Below are 24,129 nucleotides of genomic sequence, written 5' to 3'. Positions count from 1 at the left end.
TCCCTATGGAGACACAAAGCGTCTCCTCAAATTATTGTCTTAGGAATGTGACAAAAACAAAACAAAAAATAATAAACCATGAATTCAAGTCTCCATGGGGTTAGTAATTGACTCAATGTTGGGGTGAACTATTCCTTTAACTATTCCTAATTAATGTCTTTCTTTAATAATTCAAATCTTTCTGCGATTCATCTGGATTATCTAACTTTGCCTTTGTGTCAACCCATTATGTATAGGCCTACAACACACCCAATTAAATATGGACAGAGTTTCCCCTCACAGGGAGCGAAGACTAAGGAATGCAGTAATCTGTGTTGTTTGACATCATGTCAGCTGGAAGATAAGGTTCTGTAAACAAGTTGTGTGTGTGTGTGTGTGTGTGTGTGTGTGTGTGTGTGTGTGTGTGTGTGTGTGTGTGTGTGTGTGTGTGTGTGTGTGTGTGTGTGTGTACGTGTGTGTGTGTGTGTATGTGTGTGTGTGTGTGTGTGTGTGTGTGTGTGTGTGTGTGTGTGTGTGTCTGTGTGTGCACGCGCGCGCATGCGTGCATGTGTGTGTGCGCACGTGTGTGTGTGTGTGTGTGTGTGTGTGTGTGCATGTATGCCTGTATGCGTGCGCGTGCACACGTATATGTGTGTGCGTGCGTGCACATGTGTGGGTGCAGATTTGCTCTATATACAAGTCCAGTCATTAGCGCTGTGCACTGATCCAACCCTTCATCAATATATTTTCAAACAGATGATGTCAGTGGTACCGTCTCTTGCAGCATTGCTTCTTTCCTGCATACTAACGTTGTTTTTCACTGGATCTCCTCTCCCGCATCACCCCTTCACAAACCTCTCTGGATCAAGGTAGTGTTCTGTTTGTTGGCTATAGCGTGCACAACCAGGACCTTTGGGGAGTTGTGATGATGCGTCATTGATGACCATGAACTATAATTGTGTCGATTTGCAGCTCTGCTGGACTGTGTTGAGACTTGGATTCAGGCAGAGGACACGAAGAAGATGAGAAGATTGCTGGTATTCTGTGTGTTGTCAGCTGTCTGCGGTTATCTCCACGCCTCACCAGAAGTCTGTACTAATACCATACTACCTGGATCTAAAGGTGAGCCTTGTCTGTGTGTGTGTGTGTGTGTGTGTGTGTGTGTGTGTGTGTGTGTGTGTGTGTGTGTGTGTGTGTGTGTGTGTGTGTGTGTGTGTGTGTGTGTGTGTGTGGGTGTGTATGCATGCAGTGGTGAACAACAAACACAAGTAAAAGTATCAATACTGCAATGTAGAAATACAACTTACAAGTAAAAGTCCAGAATTCAAAATGTACTTGAGTGAAAGTACAAAAGTATTGGCATCAAAATGTACTTAAAGTACCAAAAGTAGAAAGTGCTCATTATGTGGAATGTTCCATTTCGCATCTTTTGATCTTTTGAAAATAGCAGATCTACAAGGTCACGATGGCAGATCTACAAGTTCACAATGCGCTGCGATGTGATCTTGTGGATTGGCTATTTTCAAATGGCTAAAATGTATATATACTGTAAGTAACTAGTAACTAAAGTTTTCAAATAAATGTAGTGGCTAAAAGTATAGTATTTGCCTCTGAGATGTAATGGAGTAGAAGTAAAAGCATAGAAAATTGGAAATACTCAAGTAAAGTACAAACACCTAAAAATATTACGTACAATACTTAAGTAAATTAACTTACTGTAGTTACATTACACCACTGCATGCATGTAGTAAAATACTTTCATTAAAAAATACAACTACCAATGAACGTTGACATCAATGGAAAGTGTACTGTGTAAGTGACTGGGGGAAAACCCCCATAGTACATGACAAAGGTTACAGAATGCATTAAAAAAAGGCACCATGCATGTAATGTCCTGTAATTTATTGGCTAACAGCAGTCTGCTGCCCCGTTAGTCTCTTGGAGGGAATGCCTTCGTCAGTATGTTTTCTGTTTTTATGACATCCAGTAGCTTGTTCCGCAACAGCACTCCCCGCTGATTCAGACAGCAATAACCCTGTGGAGACAACAGACAGACCTAATAAACTGTTACACTTTACTTCCATTTGTTGATACAGCTTGTAGTTTCCTTCACACTGGTTCGAGAGAAAAAAAAGAACAGCCTCAAAAAGGAGAGTTTGGGCCAGAGTTTAGCGTTTGCCCTTTATCTACACGGTACAAACCACAAGTGTTAATTTAACTCGGAGAGTGTAAATAAACACATAGGAATTTTGGAGCATAGCGCATCCAACTCGGCTCCGTGGACTAAAGACTTGTGTGTTGTCGCCCAATATGAAATAAGGAGTTTACTGGGATTACCGGTATGTCCATTCTAAAATGATGGCAACGTTTTGGTAGTGTTTCATTGTGTTGTCTTATATTGTCTTTGGTATGTGTAACAAACAGTTACAGGGCCTTAATTAATTTACAGGGCCTTAATTATTTTATACTTTAGCTATTGAAAAATAGCAGATATACAAGCTCACAGCGCAGCACTCGGTGCCGCACTGTGAGCTTGTATATCTGCTTGTATATCTGCTTGTATATCAGCTTGTATATCTGCTATATAAAGCACAAAATAATGCGTAATAATGCCTTCTCAGTCTAAATGGGTATGAACATTCATGCCCGCAGTGATTCCTTGTACTTAGGGTCCAGAATTTGGTGTGACACCCCTGAGTGTGTTATATGACCGAGAGGTTCCCGGTTAGATCCCCCACATGTTTGGTCCTCCACCTGACAATCCTCTTTTTATTCAATTCTGCTGAATAGTGGTGTGAAGCTCATTTGACCTTAAAGGTGAACTCTTTCAGAAACACAAAGACTGCAGTAAAGTCCTCAGTGTTTATGTATCTCTCAGAGTGTAGTAATGGACCCAGATTACACCCTTATGGGTCCATATTTACACTTCAGAGTTTAAATGAACACTGATTATTTTACTGTGATTCTTTTCTCTGAATGACGCTTGCAGGCAGGCAGGCAGGCAGGCAGGCAGGCAGGCAGGCACGCACGCACACACACACACACACACACACACACACACACGGAGGCAGACTAAATGCATATAAAGAAACCAGAAATGTCAGAGTTTTCATTTGGGTTGTCTATGTAAGCTCTGACCTGCTATGACTGTGTGTATTTGGGCAGCTGCTAGTGAACCCAACTGATTATTTATACAAGACTCATCCCAGTCACTGTAGACCATGGCTCCAGGATGTAATTGTGTGTGTGTGTGTGTGTGTGTGTGTGTGTGTGTGTGTGTGTGTGTGTGTGTGTGTGTGTGCGTGCGTGCGTGCGTGCGTGCGTGCGTGCGTGCGTGCGTGCGTGCGTGCGTGTGTGTGTATGCGAGCTGTGTGTGTGCGTGCATGTGTGCGTGCACACACATGTGTTTCACACATACATTTCACAGCAAAATCCTCAATATTGATTTAGCTCAGAGTATAAAAATGTACCAAAATGGACCAGTGTTTACACTCTCAGACATACTATATGTCTGGGCTGGGTGATAAATCAAACAATATACAATATACAGTATACCGGTAAATGTGGTATTATGGTAAAGATAAAAGCCTATTGTGGTGATAATATACGTTTTCTTTTTAACTTGAAAGTATAAAATAAGGCTTAAATGATTATAACCAGTGAAAGACCCACTTACTGTATATGCCCTATCACAATATTAAAATATCCAAATTCCAGACGATTCTAATCTGATATCACTATATTGATAATAATATTGCTTCATTTCCCAGCCCTTTACTTGACACTCCATCTCACCAGGGGGTCATCGCCATGCTGGCTTGTGGTGGACATTTTGTCAAAATTCCATTTTCATTTCAGGACATACAAAATGAGGTGGACAATAATATGACTAGAAACACAAAGAGCTAGCCCTGAATGACCATAACAGGTCTGTAATTCTGAGAATGTACACAAGGGTCCATTTGTACACTCTCAGAGTTACGGGTGTCCTTGAAAATAAAACATTTGAGAACCACTGCTAGTGGACTGTGCCATAGTGTCATACTGTACTAAATCGGTGTCACAAACATTCTGAAGAAAACCAGGAGACTGATATTCAGTAACTGTGTCTTATGGTGTGTAAAAACAAAATCTAAATGGACAGCTAGACCAAGTCTTGCCACAGACACATGTTGTCTGTGTATCAATCAATAAATCAAACTTTATTGATATAACACATTTCATACAAGTGCAGCCCAATGCACTTCACAAATCAAAAAAAGTTAAACATTTAAAAACAATAAGGAAAAGAAGAATCAATTATAACACAAAAAAGATAAATAAGAAAGATGACATATCGATGACCCCTGCCATCTCACATGACATGTTCTGCAAATTGTTTTTCTTTCAGGAGACCAGGGCGAGGTTGGTGAGGTGGGAGAGCTGGGGAGACTGGGGAAGACGGGGCCTCCGGGACCTCCAGGTACGCTGACAGCTTTCTCTAATCCAGTGCCTCTCACCTTTTCAGGCCTTGACCCCCCCAAATTATCATATTTTAACTGGGGACCCCCCACCCTGACAAGCAATAAGAGTTGAGGAATTACATTTTGTATAACACTGCCGGTCAAAGATTATTTCAAGAAAAATCTGAGAAATTCCATAAATTAGAGAACAAATGTTTAAGAAGTAGTGAAAATAGCCATTCTACAAGCTGTGAGCTTGTTGATCTGCTGTTTTCACTAGTTTGGGTCCCGGGCAAATGTCTCATCCCTCTTTTGGGTCACAGGCTAAAAACTTTGGGAACCACTGCTATATACTATCCTGTACACATTGTTTTCCCACGTCATCCATCATCCATCTAAGTCAGTGGTTTTCAACCCTTTTCACATGTAAGGTCCATTATTTATTCTGCATTTGAGCCACAGACCACCATTTAATGAGATTCTCACAGCCAAAACTATTGTGTTGTCTTTGGATAAGATTTTGTCTACAATTCCATGCTGTATTGATGTGGTTCCATAGAAATAAAGATAGCACTGCAGGCAAAATGTTGATCAAAATAACAATTCTTCCACCTATAATTGTGTAGATTTCTTGTCAATTAAGCAATGCAGATGTGTAATATTAATTGAGAGTTACCCTTATGGGTCCATTTGGTTTTATTTTTCCACGCTTTCAAGAGTTAAATTATTGCTCTCAAGAGTTAAAGATCTATAAGGGTACATTTGGTTACCAACTCTCCATCACTTAGCTGGGGACCACCTGGAACCCCCTCAAGGACCACTGGTGGTCCCCAGACCACTGGTCGAGAACCACTGCAAATAGCCTATTATGCTGTTCATTGTTTTCCTTCTATCACTTCATCCATCATTCCATTCATTTGAGTGTTTACTTATTCAACGCGTCGTTTGTTACAAAAAGAAAAGAGAAAACGGTGTTACAGTCTGTTGGAAAAAAAGAGGAAGTTGGCTGGTTATAAAAATATGCAAGGAGATTTTGTATGGATTGTAAGTAAGGCCACGGTGTGGAACCAAATATTCATTTAAAATTCATTCAAAATCATTTCCAGACCTTTCTTGACATTCTGTTTTTCTGGGTTATCTGACACTGAGGAGACAGATAGTTCTCGCTCTTTCCCACAAGGAAGACCAACTTGGCACTGTGTTCATATCCACAGTCATGCTTCCCTCCCTGACAGTTCAGATCTGATCTTATCACACATATGATACACATCTTAAGAGGAAGTCAGTTGACTACATGCACTGTGCACTGTGCTCAGTATTTTTGACATTTGTCACGCCTAATGCCAATGCCATTTGAAATTGCAATGTCTATATAACTGCATTACCGTATTTCAAATAAATGCTTATAATCGTTATCATTTAAATGGAAACGATAACAAGAAAATAAACTGTATTATATCAGTGCATAAATAAATAAAAAGTAAAATATATACATGTATATAGGCCTATTTTGTTTAATTGCACAGTAGTATACACATGACTCCTTTATCCTTTCACCAAGACACGTTTACTTTAACCCTGGTCAGGTATTTCAGTATTAAGAGCATTATATTACTCATAAAATCCACCACTTATTAAGTTCACACATCAAGATCTCAGCTCATTACAGTAGACCTGCATGGGTTTAAAACATGTGGAAATAAGACACACACACACTAGCAGGTAAAATCCTCACTCTGGGTTCCATGGAGAGTTAAACAAACACTTAGGATTTTGCTGTGAAGAATCAAGATGTCCATGCTTTTCCAGTTACATTTTGTTATATATACAGTACCAGTGACAGTGACAGTGGTTCTCAAACATTTTGTCTCAGTTTCACCCCTGTAAATAATGTTTTCATCCAAGGCAAACCTGAATCTCATTGTTACTTCACCTTACATTTATGTAATATTATGATATGCAATTGTGTAAGTCTTTCCCCCTAAGATATAATATGCCACGAGGAAAACTTGAGAGAATAGTAGTTTCCATTATAGGACAGATTGGAAAAACCATAATACTCAACATTTAACCAGTTGAACCCCAGCATCCCTATTCTGGGGGAAACATTCACCAACAAATAGCAAATAAAAATAGTGAGAATATTGTATTATGAAAGTATTCTGAGGCACCCCTGGACTTGCGTCACGGCACCACTGATACAACATATACCGGTACTACAGATTTTGGCCTGTGTGATACCGGTAGATGCCTTGCTGTGCTTCTTTGGAGGAACTTCATGTGTTGTCCTGCCTGTGTTCCAATTTGACTGGCTGGCTGACCAATCAGGGCAAAATGTGAGCACACTAAGGCTGGGCGATATTACTAAAACCTTTGATATTCGATAACGTAGTTAAATATACCTCGATATCGATATTACTCACAATAGTAAAAATAATTGCATTATATAGTTTTTCTGCTTTAGGTCCACTGCCTGCTTAACCAAGATAATGATGCACTGCACAGTACACATAGAATAATATTTCCATTTCTGAACGATGGTTTTATTGAAATGAGCACACCTGGTTACAGATGCTCTGCTTTTTTGCATGTGCTACGTGCATGCATAGTGTTTCTATTAATTCATTTGATACACCAATACCGCATTTCAAGCCATCTTCGTTGACATGTATACCTCGCATGTTGATACTGTACTTTGATATCGATAAATGTTCGATATATTGCCCAGCTTTAATAGTGCACACGCACGTATGCACGCACATTATGCCCATCCGCTCACATAGATGTGGTCATAAAACACACGCACGCACGCACGCACGCACGCACGCTCGCACGCACGCACGCACGCACGCACGCACGCACGCACACACACACACACACACACACAAACACCAACACACACACACACACAAATTACCCATTGTACAAGCACACTTCTCTCATCAGAGTGCGTGAAAAACAAAAACATCAGGATTGTTGGAGTCTTTTTCCAAGAAAGAAAGGAGGAAGCAGTGAAAAAAAAGGAAGATCAAGATAAAATAAACCTTGGCTTCTGCATTTTCAACTTTTCAACTCGGAGGGAACAACTTTTCAACAGTATGGCGAACCCAATCATTATGGTCTGCTGTGTGTACGTTCGCTGTAGGAATGAACACAGGCTCCTATGATGTGTTCGCACAGTATTATGTCAGCAGCCCTGTAGGATGACACATGTGTTCCCCAGCTTAATTTAGTCTCCTTTACAGGAAACATCCCAACGGTCGTTTACTTTAGCAGTGTTTAAAAAGGGCATACTTGACTGTTAATGATGCTTCCAGGGATCCGTTTGGGCACATCTAAAATAGCTTCTCACTCCAACTTCCCGGGGCAAACAAGCAATTGTCCTAAATTTGTATATTCATGTAATTTACTATGCTCGAAAATGCTCTTAAGGCGAGGACCTTTTTTTTCCCCCCTACCCCTCACTGTTGTAATCAGTTTACCTAGTTAGGGGTAAGTGCTAGTATAGCACTTACCATGCTTTTTCTATAATGTATAGACCACTGAATACTGTGTGCCGCTTTGCTAAACCAAATCTGGCTGAGGACCTTTGTTATTGTATGTTATTACACGGTTGGTTGGGTGAATGTGCAATTCTGATTGGTCAATCACTGCATTCAGTGGTCTGTTATTTCTCGATAGCAGACCGCTGCTATGAAGAGCAGACCACTGACATGGGCATGGACTGAGCATCTGTATCATGTCAATCCATGGAGCATTGTTTCTTTGCCGTATGAACAAACAAATTATGTCATTTTACAGCTAAACTTCTGTCAGGGTTTATTTATCAATAAAGACTGCCTAGCAGTGCCTACAGTGCCTAGCTGTTCATTATCCCTTACTTGATCAAACCACGACTACAACTTAGTGTTGATTTTGACAGCAAATTTTGATTTAGTTTTGGTCATATTTTAGTCATCTGAAATCTATTAGTCTAGTTTTAGTCAACTAAATATCATAAGACTTTAGTCGACTAAATCTACATTTGATTTTGACCTTGAGTGTGCCTTGATGGTGTCGTAATGGCAGATTTTACACTTGGTTGCATGCTGAAAATAGCTGACAAGCTCAAGCTCACAACGCGTCAAGCTCACAACGCGTCATGCTGCGACACGTTGAGCTTGTACATCTGCTATTTCAGAGCTACACCCAAGCACAACCGAACATAGAATGACTTAATTGTCTTTTAGTTCTACTGGATCTCTTCTCCACTAGTCCCTCAATAACATTTTTGTGTTGACAAAATTGGCAATATATTTAGTCTCAGTTTTAGTCACCATAGCTTAGTTTTATTTAGTTTTTATTCCGTTTTTGTCAGTGAAAAAAGGTAGTCGACGGATATTTTTTGTCAAAGTTTTAGTCGTTGAAATCAACACTACTACAACCCCACCGCTCTTTCTTTCACAATCTCCTCTATTTTGTTTGATAACACATACTATTAGGTCATTACAGTAATAAATGTCTTGGCAAATTGCCACTGCACTGTCAGTGTAGTTAACATTGCCAGACTTATTTGCAATTTTATTGCTCGGTTTTTTGAAGGTTGTATTAAATAAAAAGTACAGATCGAAAATGAATAACTACAGAGTCACTCTCACTGCGACTATTATTCAAATAAAAAAGATGAAACCCAAGAAACGGCCATCAGAACTCCCTGATTTGAATATTAGAATGTTGAATTATGCCTTTACCCTCGCAGCTGGAGAGTCTAGAGCAGACGTCACACCAGTTAGAGGCTTGGTCATTATAAAGAGAACACCATGCTGATGGCAGGATTGTTATCTGGAGGTCTATGTCGACAGTTAAACTGGCATACTGCATATTTAGCGGTGGTGGAAAAAGGTTTCTCACATTATTTGCTTATGTAAAATACTGCTATGTAGGAATAGATCTGGTACAAGTTCTGAATAAAAGTTCCAAATTCAAAATGTACTTGATAAGCATGGACGTGCACAGAATGTTAGAGAGGCAGGGGCTGACATTTCTAAAAGGGCCTTTTGGTGGAAATATCGGTTTGTGATACCACACTGAACTAAGCATAATCAAGTCAATACTGGAGATGTGAGAGATGTATTTCTATACAGAGAGGGCTATTCTTTCAACATAAGAAGCTGCATTCAAGTTCAGGAGAGTTTGGACAAGGCAATTCTCTTGAATGCTGCCTTCAGGTATGGCATGGAAAGAGGGCATTTGCATTTCTTTCACCATAGTAAAAACTGCATTCATGGTCTGGAGAGGGCACTTTTTACAGACGGATAAAAGGGCAAGGGCTCAAGCCCCCATTGATGTCTATCTGGGTACGTGCCTGGTGATAAGTATTGGTATCAAAATGTACGTAACGTTCCAAAAGTAGAAAGAACTCATCATGCAGAATGTCCCATTTCACGACTTCTCAAATGTATATAAATCTTTTGAAAATAGCGACGCATTGTGAGCTTGTAGATCGGCTGTTTTCAAATGGCTGAAATGTATATAGGGCTGAAGTGGTTAGTCTATGTTTTGTAATACTGATATGTTATTATAGTAACTAAAGTTTTCAAATAATTGTAGTGGAGTAAAAGTGTAATATTTGCCTCTGAGATGTAGTGTGGTGTGGAGTAGAAGTAAAAGTATTGAAAATTGGAAATACTCAAGTAAAGTATAAAGAAATACCTAAAATGTGTACTTAAGTACAGCATTTGAGTACACTTAGTTACTTTCCACCACTGATACTTAGTGTACCATCTTGTGAGAGAGTCTGTCAATGTTATTTGTTCTGTGAGTGAGTGAGTGAGTGAGGCTGCTTTACTTCAAATTGTTCCAAAATACATCTATTCCCACCGTACGGTATGTCAATATAATCAATAAATTGATCCAACGCTGCCAATTGCTTCATGAAGTAAAAAGAAAAAGAAAAAAAAATGAAAGAAGCCAGAAATAACATTGTTACCAGGCCAGGTCTGTAACAGACGTGAGTTTGTCAAAATCTTAATGATGGAGCATCTTGGGCATTCAAGTGGAAAATTACACAGGGATACTTAAATCAAACACAGAAGACCACACACACAAAAATACCTCAAAATTGTGAGAGAGAACTTTTTTGAAATAAAATATGAAACAAGTGGTAAATGGGACATTGCTTGATGTTTATGAATTCTTGCTTGCTTAGGCGCCTACCTTGTGTGTCTGCACTGCACCTGTGCAAATGCATGACCTCTGTGTGTGTGTGTGTGTGTGTGTGTGTGTGTGTGTGTGTGTGTGTGTGTGTGTGTGTGTGCGTGCGTGCGTGCGTGCGTGCGTGCGCACGCACTCGCGTGTGTGCACATGTGTGTGTGTGTGTGTGTGTGTGTGTGTGTGTGTGTGTGTGTGTGTGTGTGTGTGTCTGTGTGTGTGTGTGTGTGTGTGTGTGTGTGTGTGTGTGTGTGTGTGTGAGCACATAATCACTCTGAAGGCTGTCACTTATTATTTCAAAGCCCATCCATTTGCAGCTGAATAGACTCATTCTGGTGCTGGCAGCAAGCCTCTGCCTCCACAGACCTTTTCCCATAAAGTTTCTCTTTCATATTCTCAACCCTCCTACTTTCACACACCGAGAAATAATATGTTGAGTAAGAGCTCATTTACAAGGAATTTGGCGTGTGATTTTTGCACCACAATATTCACAACCATAGAAAAACAAATATAAAACAGGAAATAGAAATCTTAGATGAAGAATAGCTTCACAAGAAAAGACATGACAACAAAATAGGCCAGTAGAACAGCAAGTAAACTAGTAAGAAGCCCTAAGGGCGAGAACTTGAGAAGCGATGGTCGCTCACATGGGCGAGTGCACGCATCTGCCTGGGTGACAGCAGACTGCTGGGAGAGCGCTGGCCCTTTGGCATGGGATCAACTTTGAAAGACAGACAGACATTCGGACATGAGCTGCAAGTTTTCATTGCGACCGTAGGTCGCATTTACTATCAAAACCTGCACAAAGTGTGAGTGAGTCCGTCAGTCCGTCCGTCAGTCTGTCTGTCACACCTCACACGTCACACTTTTTCCCTGCTTATATCTCCGCAACCGTTGCCCCGATCCATGCCAAATTTTGCACACACGTTCCTTGGCTGCCAAACTACAACCTCCAAGGACCCCCGGAGCTCCAGGGACCCCCAGGTCCCTGGGGGACCCCCAGATGTAAAAAATGACCAAATGCGCAAACATGACCAAATGACCACCCCAACGGGGCTGCTCACGGGGAATTCCCGGGGACCACCGACTCCTGGTGCTCCAGAACGGATGCAAAAGTGGTGGCGCCCCCAGTGGAGGACCCCCTACACTGCAGCTCACATAAAATGCCGTAACTCCGGCTAGGAGCGACCGGGACAGCCGGGGCCGGTACCTATTCGCCCGCCTTGCCGGCACGGAGACTCCACCCCTCATTTCTCACATGGCCCTCTTCTAGCGCCACCATGAGGCCGATTCTTCCAAAACACATTTTTGGACACTGCTCCTACAATTTTCGCCCTAAAATCACGCAAATCGGTACACAGTATGTCTACACTCATCCCATCAACATGAATCTGTCCCATATAGCGCCACCTCCAGGCCGATTTTTAAAAACACATTTTTGGACACTGCTCCTACAGATTTTGCCCTAAAATCACGAAAATCACTACACAGTATGTCTACACTCATGTCATCAACATGGATCAGGAAGATTTTGGCAAAACACATTTTTGCCCTATTTGTGGAGATAAGTGACCTACGGTCGCTTATCTCCCGATTAGGGAGCCTTACTGGTACTTAACAGTTCTGCTGCCGTTGACGATCCTCACCGGCATTTAAAGGGTTAAAATCATGGTGCCGTCGACGGTGAGCACCGTCAATCTTACTGTATTTACAGTAAAAGTATAATTACTTACAGTACGTCGCTCCGGTCCCGCCCGCATCGGTAATGTCCGCGATTTGTTTACAACGCACGTTGGGCGTGCACGCGAAGTGAAGCTCCGCCATAGTAAATCCATTGAGAGGCCCATAAAGAGACTTCATTTACTCAAAAAGAGACATTTTGATCCAAAGGGTGACCTGTTTAGAGTAGAAAATACACTCGGCAGGGCGCAGCCATGTTTCTTTTCTGGGCCCACACTGTCATGTGACTACAGTAGATGACGTAAACGTTGCCGTCAAGTGATAATCCAAAAAAACAAAAAGAATCCCCTTCAAAATAATAGCGGCGGCCTACGGAGGAAGCGGCGCGGCACCAAGGCACCAAGCATCCCTTCAAATTAAAAGGCAGTAGTACTGTTAATAGCGACCTACGGTCGCAACAACACAAATATGGGACAGTGCTGTCTTTAGACAAGATGGTGACAGACAGCGAGTGAGTAATGTGTGTGCAATGCCTTGTTGTAGAGTGGTAGACAGGCAAGGTGGAGAATTGACAGTTGAGTCAAGTCGGAACATGAGCAGAATAGTGCGCTGTACTGTTGCACATTTAAAAAATCACACTCTCAGATCAATGGTACTACACATAGAATCCCCAGTGTTAATTGAATTCGGTTGCATTTGTACACTCTGTGAATTACAAATAGATAAATTAACACAGAGGATTGTATACGTCTAAATGTCTCATGTCATTCCTTAAAGTTATACCATGTAACTTTTTTTATAAAACAAATCTTAAAATTGTCTTAAAACTGTTAAATCGCTAAAGTTTTAGAACACCCACTCCGTTATTTTCAGCTTCTGAAGCCTTCTCTTTATATGTTTTCTATGAGCCGTGAGGGGGGGAGAATTTCGCGGCAAAATTGCGTCATCATACACTACCGGCCAATCACAGCGAGGGTTATACACTGCCGGCCAATCACAGAGCATCTTGAAGTGGGGTCGCTATCACAATACGGCGGCCATATTTGTAGGCGCCCGTGTAGCTTGCCTCAACATAACAACAGCATTTACTCGGTGAAGGAGTCCGTTTCTCCGGAAAGCCTGAACGCACAGGAACCAGGGACCCCTCTAAAGATAGATCTCGGCGTATAATAGGTCCTCACTAATGTTCATGATAAAATATCAAAAAAATGTTCTACTCAGTCCAAGTCTCCTAGGAGAGCTGTGGGAAGTTCAGAATCCATCGTCTTGTGACATCATCATTTTCCAAAAAAGAAATGTAATCAATATTTTTGAAAAAAAATATTTAGATTTTTATTATCGCGAGAACAATGGCTTCCACTTTAAAATAGCAACTTTTCAGGAATAGAAAGTCTGCAGTTTCTATAAGCTGGATTGGCAATCGATTATGTCACAAGACGATGGGTTTCTGACCTGCCCACAGCCCTCCTCTGAGAAAAAAAAAGAAAAAGAAAAAAAAAAAGAAAAGCTATTTTTGAGTGAGGACCAATTATATGAACATAGGTTGAAAAGTGGTGGAGTGCCCCTTTAAGGGATCAGGTCATTACCTATTCTCAGCTTTGCTCATATTGTGTGTGATCATTACTGTTTCCTGTTAATTGCTGTATACTGTTTACATGTTCTCCATAGTTATGTTACAGTATACCAACATAAATTAGACATAACTTAATTGTTTGGTTAATAAGTTGTGGATGTTTACATTTCATTTGGTAAATTATACTGTATTTCCTCTAGACTATATGGACTATTTTCAGCTAGACTTCAATAAAAAACATCATTTCAAATTTTTGTGATTTTACTTTCACGATGGACTGAAATGAAAGGAATCCAGTGGCTTCCTCAAGAATCAAACAATGTTATGTTTTGGATAATGGTCAGCAGTAATATCAATTATACTGTGACTCAGTGGTTCTCAAACATCTTTGGCTCAGGGCACCCCTGTAAAAAAAGAAAAGAAAAAAAACATCCACGGCACCCCTGAATTATACTGTCTTTCTTCTTTTTAATCTTATGTCATATTACACTACATACATAAATCCAAATCTTTCCCCCTAAGATACAGGCCTATGACGTCAAGGAGGAAAACCTGAGAGAATATCCGTTTCCATTAGAACAGACGTTTAACCACTTGAACCCCAGCATCCCTATTCTGGGGATCCCTATTCTGGGGTCAACACATCATGTTATGAGCTTGTAGATCTGCTATTTTTGGTGAAGAGAGTTAGTGTAGATGGAAAAAGAACTCATCAGGTACAGTGCAACTACTAAGTTTTACTAAGTGGTTAAACTGAAGTGATATTGATGAATTGCGTCCTGGTGGTGGTATAATAGGCCAATGTAAAAAGGGTGGCATGTGTTCTTCACCAATCTTAGGCCTTTCATGGCACCACCATGAGGCTGATTTGAACATTTTGTAGTGTAATTTCTTCCTTGGCCTTTTGCGAATGTGCGTGCACAATTTCATTACAATTGCACGCTGTGTTTGATTTGAGGCATTTTGTTTGAAACAGATCAATCCTGCAAAGTTTGGAGGCCAATCTTAGCCAATCAGGATGGAATATTTAATACAGGACAGATCCGTCTTGATCATATGACTGTAGAGATACTGTGTACTGATTTGTGTTCATTTTGGGTCAAATCTGAATGAGTAATATCCAAAAATGTGTCTTACATAAGTCGGCCTCCAGGTGGCGCTATAAAAGGCTGATGTGAAAAATGCAAGGAAAGGGTTTTTCCTTGGCCTATAGGGAGTGCGCTTACAAAGTTTGAAACTGATCAGTGGAGTTATAGGTAAAACCACGAATTGGCCTTTATAGCGCCAAGTGGCATTTCTTCCTCATCCTAGTAGTGGGAACGTGTGTGCGCGATTTCATGTTAATTACACTCTGCGTTTGTGATTTGAGGCATTTTGTCCAAAATGGACCAATCTTACAAACTTTGAAAGCCAATCTCAGCCAATCAGGATGGAATATGGACAATCAGAGAGATCCATGTCGATGGCATGACTGTAAGATACTGTCTACGGATTTGCGTGATTTTTGGACAAAATCTGTAGGAGTACTGGCCAAAACAAATTGGCCTCCTGGTGGCGCTAGAACGGGCCCATGTGAAAAATGTGGGGCAGAGGTTCTGAATAGGCATCCAGGGAGTGTGTGTGCTCATTTTGGCAGCGTCTGGGCCAACGGCGCCGGAGATTAGCTACACACAAACTCGGAGGACGGACGGACGGACGGACGGACGGACGGACACACGCACGCACGCACGCACGGACGGACGGACGGACGGACAGACGGACAGGGGCGAAAACATACTCTCCCCCTGCCTTCGGCTGGTGGAGACAATGAAAACCGCTAAAATAAACAAATACACAAAAAATGACCCAGGGGTTAATATTGCCTGAATGCAAAAGGCATTTTATATTGTATGTTTAACGTTTAATAATGTAGTTCTAATATAATCTGCTATTGGTTGTGCTACTGTGTTATTACACTGCATTACTCAAACTGAGTCAATGTATTCAAATTACCTAAATTCTATGGATAACACCATGCAATACCATCTTTTGGCTGTTTCTGTCATTTGTGTTAATGCCCAAAAACAAATCCATCCAAACCCCATGTAAAATGAACAATAATAGAGTCATCCAAAGCACAAAGTACCATGCAGAGAGGTTTGGAAAACAACCTCAGGGCTGAGGAGAAATGTCCCAAAAGAAATTATCGGAACATGTAATTACACTGATGATGATATAAATAAGAAAATAATCGTGAAATGGAAAATAATTTTACTTATCCACAATAAATGATAATTAATATATCAGAGTTGAAATGTAATGGGACATTAATGTTTGATTGATTGATTGAATACTTTATTAGAAGTTTGCATAGAAAAAGGTACAGTTTCAAAGGTTTGTATAATTATATTATATACATTTCTAGCTGTTGAAGTTGCAGTTGCAATTTTCTTTTCTAATTTATATGAGTTAATGATTAGATAAGATTTGGCTTTAGGGAGACTCAATGAGCACAAGACCACAAAGAAATGTACCGGTATTCATATTACTGACCTACAGTACTAATGGCTTCCCTGCTTGTGTTGATTGTATTGGAACATACGCAACCAGTAAACAGTGTGATTCTGTTGTCTGTCTATCTCCTCTCCTAAACCTCCTCCCCTTGCCTTCTCCTCAACTGCCCCCACCCCTCCCTCCCTTTAGGATTGACAGGAGAGTCTGGCCTTAAAGGACAGGTGGGCCACGTAGGGAAGACTGGGCCTTTGGGAGACAAAGGTATCACAATGATGGATAATCTTTTGAACCTCTGGAAAAGCTCAGATGTATTGTACAGTACACCTCCCTCTCCCTCTCTCTCTGTCTGTTTTATGTCTGTGTCATCAGAGTCATCAATTAGTCAAGATTAGATTACTTTTTAAACATCATACATCTTGAAAGCACATTAAAAAAGTTATCCCACGATTTTGTAACCCATTTTTCACCTGGTGCAATTGCCTAAGCTGTAATCCTGAGCGCTGCTCACCCTCTGCCAATCTGGGGAGAGCCCCGAACTGAGCTCATGCTTCCTTCAATGCATGAAGTATAAGCAGGCCGTTTCTTATCACCTGACAGGGGGGAGTTTCCCCGGTAGGACGTGGCGCGTGGAAGGAACACGTTATTCCAACCAGTTCCTTTTCCCCTCCATCAGGTACCCCGGCTGGCCAGGGGGAGCCAGTGCAAGATTAGTTTTTTCGTGAGGGTACATACCCACGGGGAGAACATGCAAACTCCACACAGAAAGGCACATTTAAAAGCACATTCACATACATGCTGAGCCAGTTCTTCATGTAAAGGATGATTTATCTGTCACGAAAGCTATTAAAACTGTAGTTTAAAGTAACTGGTAAGTAAAGTGTGACTATACCTGGGAAATGCAAATTGTAGGCTATAGGCACAACAAAGAAAACTGTGCAGGGGAGAATAAAATATAATTCCCTGGCAGAGAATAATTATTTCCATCAACATTGCCTTCTGTTTGCCTCCTTGGCAGGCACAATGTATCCAACCATAGACCCTGTTCACCTTTTTGAAGCCCCATGACAACCCCTTACTCTCCATCCAAAACACAAGCGGTTCTGTATAAAACCAAACTGACTTTTTTTTTAAAACTGCATCCCAATTCCCCTACAACCTATTCATAACGATAATGATCTCAAATGCCACTCTACAAACAGCAGTACTGTTGCCTACTGAATTTTAATGCATCGTTGCAATAGGAAATCTGAATTGTAACAAAACAAAATGTCCCCACACAGCAGAGGGTACACTACACTGCTGTGGGGCCATAAAAACTGAACATTATTATAGTAATAGTTTGTTTAATCTTGTTTGTCACGTGTTTGTTTAATTTGCTCAAATTAAGCGGTCCGTTAATCCTTCAATCCAACACTAAATGACAAGATATGCTGCTGTTTTTTTCTTTCTTTCTTTCTTTCTTTCTTTCTTTTTTTTTTTCTTCTTTTTTTGCTATTTATGAAACTGGGGTTTAAGTGATTTGGATTCTGGTTCCGGTTTGGGGGTTCCGAACATGGCGTAAAGTTATTTCCGTTCCCGCTCGCCTAGAGGTCACTCAGGTCTCATGTACCGTGTGCCTCAGGGCCTCATGTGATGTCTAGAGTTATGCATGTAAAGCATCCTTTATTCAATCAAGAGTGAATAAAGAATGTGGCCCATACAATCTTGCTCCCTGTTGGACCACACTCTGGTGGGTGTCAGACAGTGGGATGGATTATTTCCTTTTTTTATCCAAATTCCCTGGCATGGTACAGTAGGTAATTGTAACATTCCCTATGAAAATGCATCCCAAGTGGGGTAGGAAATGTTAAGATTCTCTGGTCTTTCTACATTCCCTGTAACACGCACGCACGCGCACGCACGCACACACACTTGTGTGTTTACGACCACAATTATGATATACAGCATTAAAGTGTACAGTGAGAAATCACCCGACTTAGAAAGGCCAGTTTATGCGGTCCAATATCTGCCCTTTTTTACTCTCCGTCAAACAAAAACAACCCAGGGCAATGTTTGTATTGTAGCCCACTTCCCCTAAATTTCCAACTGACAGTTGTGGGGGTTAAGATTATCGGCCAGGTTCAAGTGCGGACATGCTACGTGAGACATGGATATTTCCCTATTGTCTAGTAAATCTAGACTCCTTTTATAGAAAACATCTGACTTTCCTAACCAAAGAGCTGTCTTTTTTTTAACATGTATTTATTGAGGTTCCCTTCAATAAATAAGATTAGATCTGGGTCACATTGGGTTGACATCAGCTTTTTACTGTATCCAGTGCAGATCTAATTGGGCTTGGAGCGGATTGTGGTACTGTGCAGTGCTGCTATCTGGTGGAGATGGCTTGTACTGTAGATCTCATCTCAGAATGAAGCATTCATGTCTCAACAAATAAGAGAGGTTTGATAGTGTGGTAATTTCAAAAACTAACCCTAACCCTAATAACTTGAATTTATACTACTAGTAAGACACCCAAGGGTGGAATGCGACCTCAGGGTGACATGCAACCTCGCCCTAAAGGGCGAGGTCGCGCCAATTCTTGACAATCTGGCCAACCACAGCGTTTCTCTGACGATTCTAGTTGTTGTCATTCTGGGGGGAGTTTGTTCATGTTTTTGTGAGGGTATCAACCCTAGGAGCTCAGCACACTCACAGAATCATGGCACACTCACAGAATCAATGTTATGCCCATACATGGAGTTCCCTGACTATGTTATGTCAAAACATGCCCATATGTGGACATTACCAAATATGGGCATTTCCAGATATGTCCTTAATATTGATAACATTGGGACAGGGATCTCCATATATGGGCATGAAACATATGTTAATTAGTAAAGCCAAGCTTAGGTTTGATGCCTTGGGATTTCTATATTTGGACATAAGTGTGTACCCAATAGGTCATCATCTGGAAAGGTAGGGTGTAAATCAGAGTAAAGCAGGCTTTTGAGCTAGTTAGGGCCAGAGATTGATGACATCAGAAATCCCCATATATGGGCATAAAGGGATTTTGCTTTTGGGAATGCCCATCTATGGCATTTTTATTTTATTTTATCCTTTATTAATAAAAAATACATGTATGTATCCATATACATATGGAGTTCAATATTGATGTTTTTGGAGAAGGTATGTTGTAAATGTATGCTACTTAGTAAGGGGCCTCGGGTTAGATACTCTTTGTATGGCCTCTGGAGGTCCTTGGCGTCGGTTAGTAGTATGCCCAGCACATAAGATGTGGGACGTCACAAAGCCTGCGGCCATGTATCATTTTCCATCAGGCCTGTTGGTTTTCACGCTCCAGTGCGGCGTTCATGCGCTGCAAGTCAATGGCAGACTTGGCAGTCAGACAGACAGCCATTGACTCCGGCCTAACAATGGCTACTTTCTATGACGGTAGTCCCATATGACATGATGGACTGGACTATCTCCATATATAGTGTTATCCACATTTCGTGTAGCTGCCCTGTACAGGAAGTGATGTCACAACTCGCTGACATCACACTGACATCACAGAGGCTTCGGAAGGACGGTCACGAGGCTTCGGACACTCAAGCGACACGATTCTTCAGAGTATATGCGACCTTCGGTCGCAATAAAATGCCTTTCAAAAACCTGAGGACACTTAACATCAACAATAATAAACAAACTACTTGCCAAAAGCCTACATTTCTAATATTATTCAGTGCATTTTCATTTTTTTTAAAGACATTAAAACGTTAATGTACATGCTCGCATGCACCATGCATGTCTGATGTCATGCAATATGTGATTCTATTCCACTCTAGGTGACAAAGGTGACACAGGTTTGGGTGGAGACACTGGATTAAAAGGGAAACCAGGTGAGACGTTGGCCTGGTTCACCTCGATTTAAGTAGCCTAAAAAATAAAATAAGTGTCACTTTCCTCTTCTACTCTATACTACGTAATGTTATGACTATAGGTGTTTTGCCAACATACTGTGATTCTTACGCTACAAACCTCTTGATCAATCAGGCACCACGTGTGACTGTGGCAGATACAGGAAGGTGATTGGACAGCTGGACATCAATGTAGGGAAGCTTAGGAACGCGGTCAACTTTGTAAAGGATGGTAAGTCCTGAAAGGTATAGTGATTATATCGTCACTGTCGGGTAGAAACCTCGTATCTCCCAGTTTTTCCGCAAAGCAAAGCCGTGCTTCATCATAGAAGGCCGTCGCACAAAGGTAGTGAAAACAGCAGATCTACAAGCACACAACACCTTGCGGTGCGAGGCGTTGTGTGCTTGTAGATCGGTTGTTTTCACTAGTTTAAATCATTTCTAAAATGATAAACGCAAAACAAATGGTTTTGGACATACCGGTACAAGGTTTTCACCCGACAACGACAATATACTGTACAGTGGTTGAAAGTCATTTGAAGTACATTTACTTGATTTTCAAATTTCAATACTTGTGTTTACGTCTCAGAGTCAAATATTCTACTTTTACTGCACTACAATTATAACTTTTAGTTAGTTACTTTGTAGATTTAGATTTATTGCAAAATATACACTATCCACTTCAACTACTGTATATGCATTTTGTCCATTTAAAAATAGCCGTTCTACAAGCTCACAATGCGTTGCGATGCGACGCACTGCGAGTTTGTAGATCAGCTATTTTCAAAAATGTTATACATTTGAAAACTTGTGAAATGGGACATTACTTTTCTACTTCTCAGTGATCCTAGGTCTGAGGGAGACGGAGGACACTTACTATTTGCTGGTGAAGGAGGCCAGGAGGTTCAGAGAGGCTCTGGTAAACTGTAAGCTGAGAGGAGGCAACCTGGCCATGCCCAAGAGCAGGCACTCCAACCGCCTCATAGCAGACTACGTCAACAACGCCGGGCTGACCAGGGTCTTTATCGGGTTGCAGGTTCAGACCAAGGACTCAGTAAGGGCTCTATGTTTTCGTCCATGCCTTAGGCTACCCCTTATCCCTAAACTGTTTTGCTATTTTTTACTATTTTGACAAATATTTTTGAATATTTCAAATAGCTGATCTGCAAGCTCACGACGTGTCGATCCGCTATTTGTATTTTAAAATGTTTTTCAAAATAGTAAGAAAGGGCAAGTTTAAGGATATGGGCTAATAGGCATGAATGGAAATATAGCTGTAAGTCTACAGGTGCAGGTCACGTGCATGCATGTGCTATCAGGTCCAAGACAGTACATGCATGCTGGCATACACATAATTCGTCACCTTCTTAAACCAATGGTAGTTTTTTCAGAAAAAAAAGAAAAGAAAAAGATCCAAAACAAAACTATATGATATTTCTTAATCATTTCACCCAAAATGTTTGTAACAATGTTGTGAAAAAAGGCCTGTTTTGGCCAAAGTTATGGAGATAGACCATTATATTAAAAGGGACGGGAACAGCATGATCCTTTTCAATATAGGATATATGTGATTTTACCAGAGGTGGCCACTGGCCAGTATCATAAAGAGATGACTTAAGGGGGCCACACACCGGCTGCGGACGGCACGCGTCAAAACAGCCACCCCTATTATTTTCAATGAACACACCCACACTGGCGGCGTCAGATGCGTGCAGGCGTGCGTTCTTGGCGTGCGTTCTTGGCATTTGAATTCCTAGCTTTCACAATTGCCCTGATTTATATAATAACCCTTTTTTCATGATTTCAGTTATTTTCTCATTATTACTTTCGTAAACATAGTCTCTGTCTCTCTTTATCACTGTGCCATTTCCACTCAGGATGGAACAAAGGACCATGTATACACAGACTCCTCCCCTCTGAGGGAGTTTGCTGCATGGAGTCAAGGGGAGGCCCCTGCTCTAGGTCAGTGGTGTAAAGTAACTAAGTACAAGTACTGTACTTAAGTAAACATTTGAGGTACTTTTAGTAGAATTTAGTTTCCAATTGTAAGTACTTTTGCTTCTACTCCACTACATCCCAGAGGCAAATAGTACTTTTAATCCACTATGTAATTATTTGACCATTTTATAAAGTTACGTTATAGATTATCATTATAAAACATACATTAACCACTTCAGCTCTGTATACATTTCGTTCGTTTGAAAATAGCCGATCTACAAGCTCACAATGCGTCGCATCGCCACGCATTGTGAGCATGTAGATCTGCCATTTTCAAAATATATTTTTATACATTTGAAAACCTTTTAAAATTGGACATTCTGCATAAGGGCACGGTCACTTTTATTCTACCTATGGGGGCGGATTCTGCCAATGCATTTAAATGGGAATGGATTGGAATGGTTCACTGCCATTTGCGGGATTCTGCAACAAAAAAAACTAAAACGCTCCATTCCCATTGAAATGCATTGTCAGAATCCGGCCTCATAGGTAGAATAAAAGTGTGTTGTGACTGTGCCCTAATGGTATTTTGATACCAATACTTTTGTTACTTTTTCACAGTAAATTTGGATTTTCCGGACTTTTTTACTTGTAACAGAGTATTTCTACATTTCATGAATGTGAGTATACTTTCTCCGCCACTGGTCCAGGTCCTGTAAACAACTCCAGCTGTGTGGAGCTGCACAGCACAGGCTCCTGGGGCCACATCGACTGTGACGCCAACATGTTCTATGTCTGCGAGTTCCCCAAGAGCAGGAGGAGAGGAGGAGGAGGAGGAGGAGGAGGAGGAGGGAGAGGAGGTGAAGTGGCTCCTCCCACAACGCTGGGCAACACAGAATAACTGAGCATTTTCACTTAAAGGTCATGAACTGGGGTCATCGCCATGTTGGCTTGTGGTGGACGTTTTTGCCAAAATTCTATTTTTGACACAGACATACAACATGAGTATTACCAGAAACACATAAAGAGATAGCCCTGGATGACCATGACAGGTCTGTAACTCTCATTCTATGAGAGTGTACAAATGGATGGTCCATTTGGTTCCATTTGTACACTCTCAGAGTTATGGGGGTCATTGCAAATGAAACTTAAGAACCACTATAGGACTAGTGAACTATAATGTGCCATAGTGTCGTAGTACATCAGTGTGAGACTTAAAAATAAGAACATTATGGTGTGTAAAACAGAAAATCTAAAATGTGCCATGTACAAGCCCACGTCTTTGCCATGGACACATTTTGTGTGTGTACACACACCTTGATGACCCCTGGTCATGAAACAATATACTGTATATCTATCATTCTGCTATTTACAGTACCTCCACAAATAGAATAGATGCACTGGTATTTGTTATTGTCATACTGTAGGCACAGAAACATAATGTCAATTCACATTCACACAATCTGTCACTTCTTACCCAATGTATATTTTTATAAAATAATTGTAATCATTGTAGGGCTGTTCGATTTGGCCTAAAAATAAAATCCAGATTTATTTATCAGAAAAGTCGATTTTCAATTTTGATTTAGATTTTTTGGTAAAAAGAATACATTGTTTCAGAAATGCTGTTTTCATTCAAAACAAAATGCTATCAAATATGATTTTATTTTGTCAGACTCTGGCTTATTATATTGCAGAACCTTGTCGCGTCTTAGGAGGACCGTGGGCTGTGTCTGTCGACTTTTTTCCCCGTACAGTGCTCTAATGAGCGAGATCCGTACCAGAATTTCCCTAAATAAAGTCTCATTAAACTTCAGTGGGGAGTTCATTCCACAGTTTGGGGGCCAGAAGGGCGAAGAGTCTGGGAGTCTGGGACGAGTGGATCGCAGGTACGATTCCCCACTCCAGCTACCACTGCTCCCCTTCCCCCTTGCGCTCC

General features: G+C 41.0%; 1 protein-coding gene across 2 annotated transcripts; it reads left to right on the top strand.

Moving 5' to 3' along the window:
- Positions 1-711: 711 nt before the first annotated feature.
- Positions 712-23,840, top strand: colec10 (collectin sub-family member 10 (C-type lectin)). 2 transcript variants are annotated; one of them, XM_080737201.1, is made up of 9 exons: positions 712-848; positions 952-1,101; positions 4,370-4,441; positions 16,546-16,617; positions 20,181-20,234; positions 20,389-20,484; positions 21,095-21,306; positions 22,130-22,214; positions 22,901-23,840. In XM_080737201.1, exons 2-9 carry the CDS (start codon positions 1,002-1,004, stop codon positions 23,089-23,091), a joined length of 882 nt encoding a protein of 293 aa, XP_080593327.1. In that variant the 5' UTR covers positions 712-848; positions 952-1,001; the 3' UTR covers positions 23,092-23,840. The 2 variants fall into 2 exon arrangements, with proteins under 2 accessions (XP_080593327.1, XP_080593328.1); XM_080737202.1 differs by having other exon boundaries at positions 751-1,101.
- The last annotated feature ends 289 nt before the right edge of the window (positions 23,841-24,129 follow it).

The sequence above is a fragment of the Nannobrachium achirus genome, assembly GCF_963921795.1.
Source record: "Nannobrachium achirus genome assembly, chromosome: 2".
Lineage (NCBI taxonomy): Eukaryota > Metazoa > Chordata > Actinopteri > Myctophiformes > Myctophidae > Nannobrachium > Nannobrachium achirus.
The sequence above is the reverse complement of the archived record's forward strand: the minus strand, read 5'-3'. Positions and strand labels throughout refer to the sequence as shown.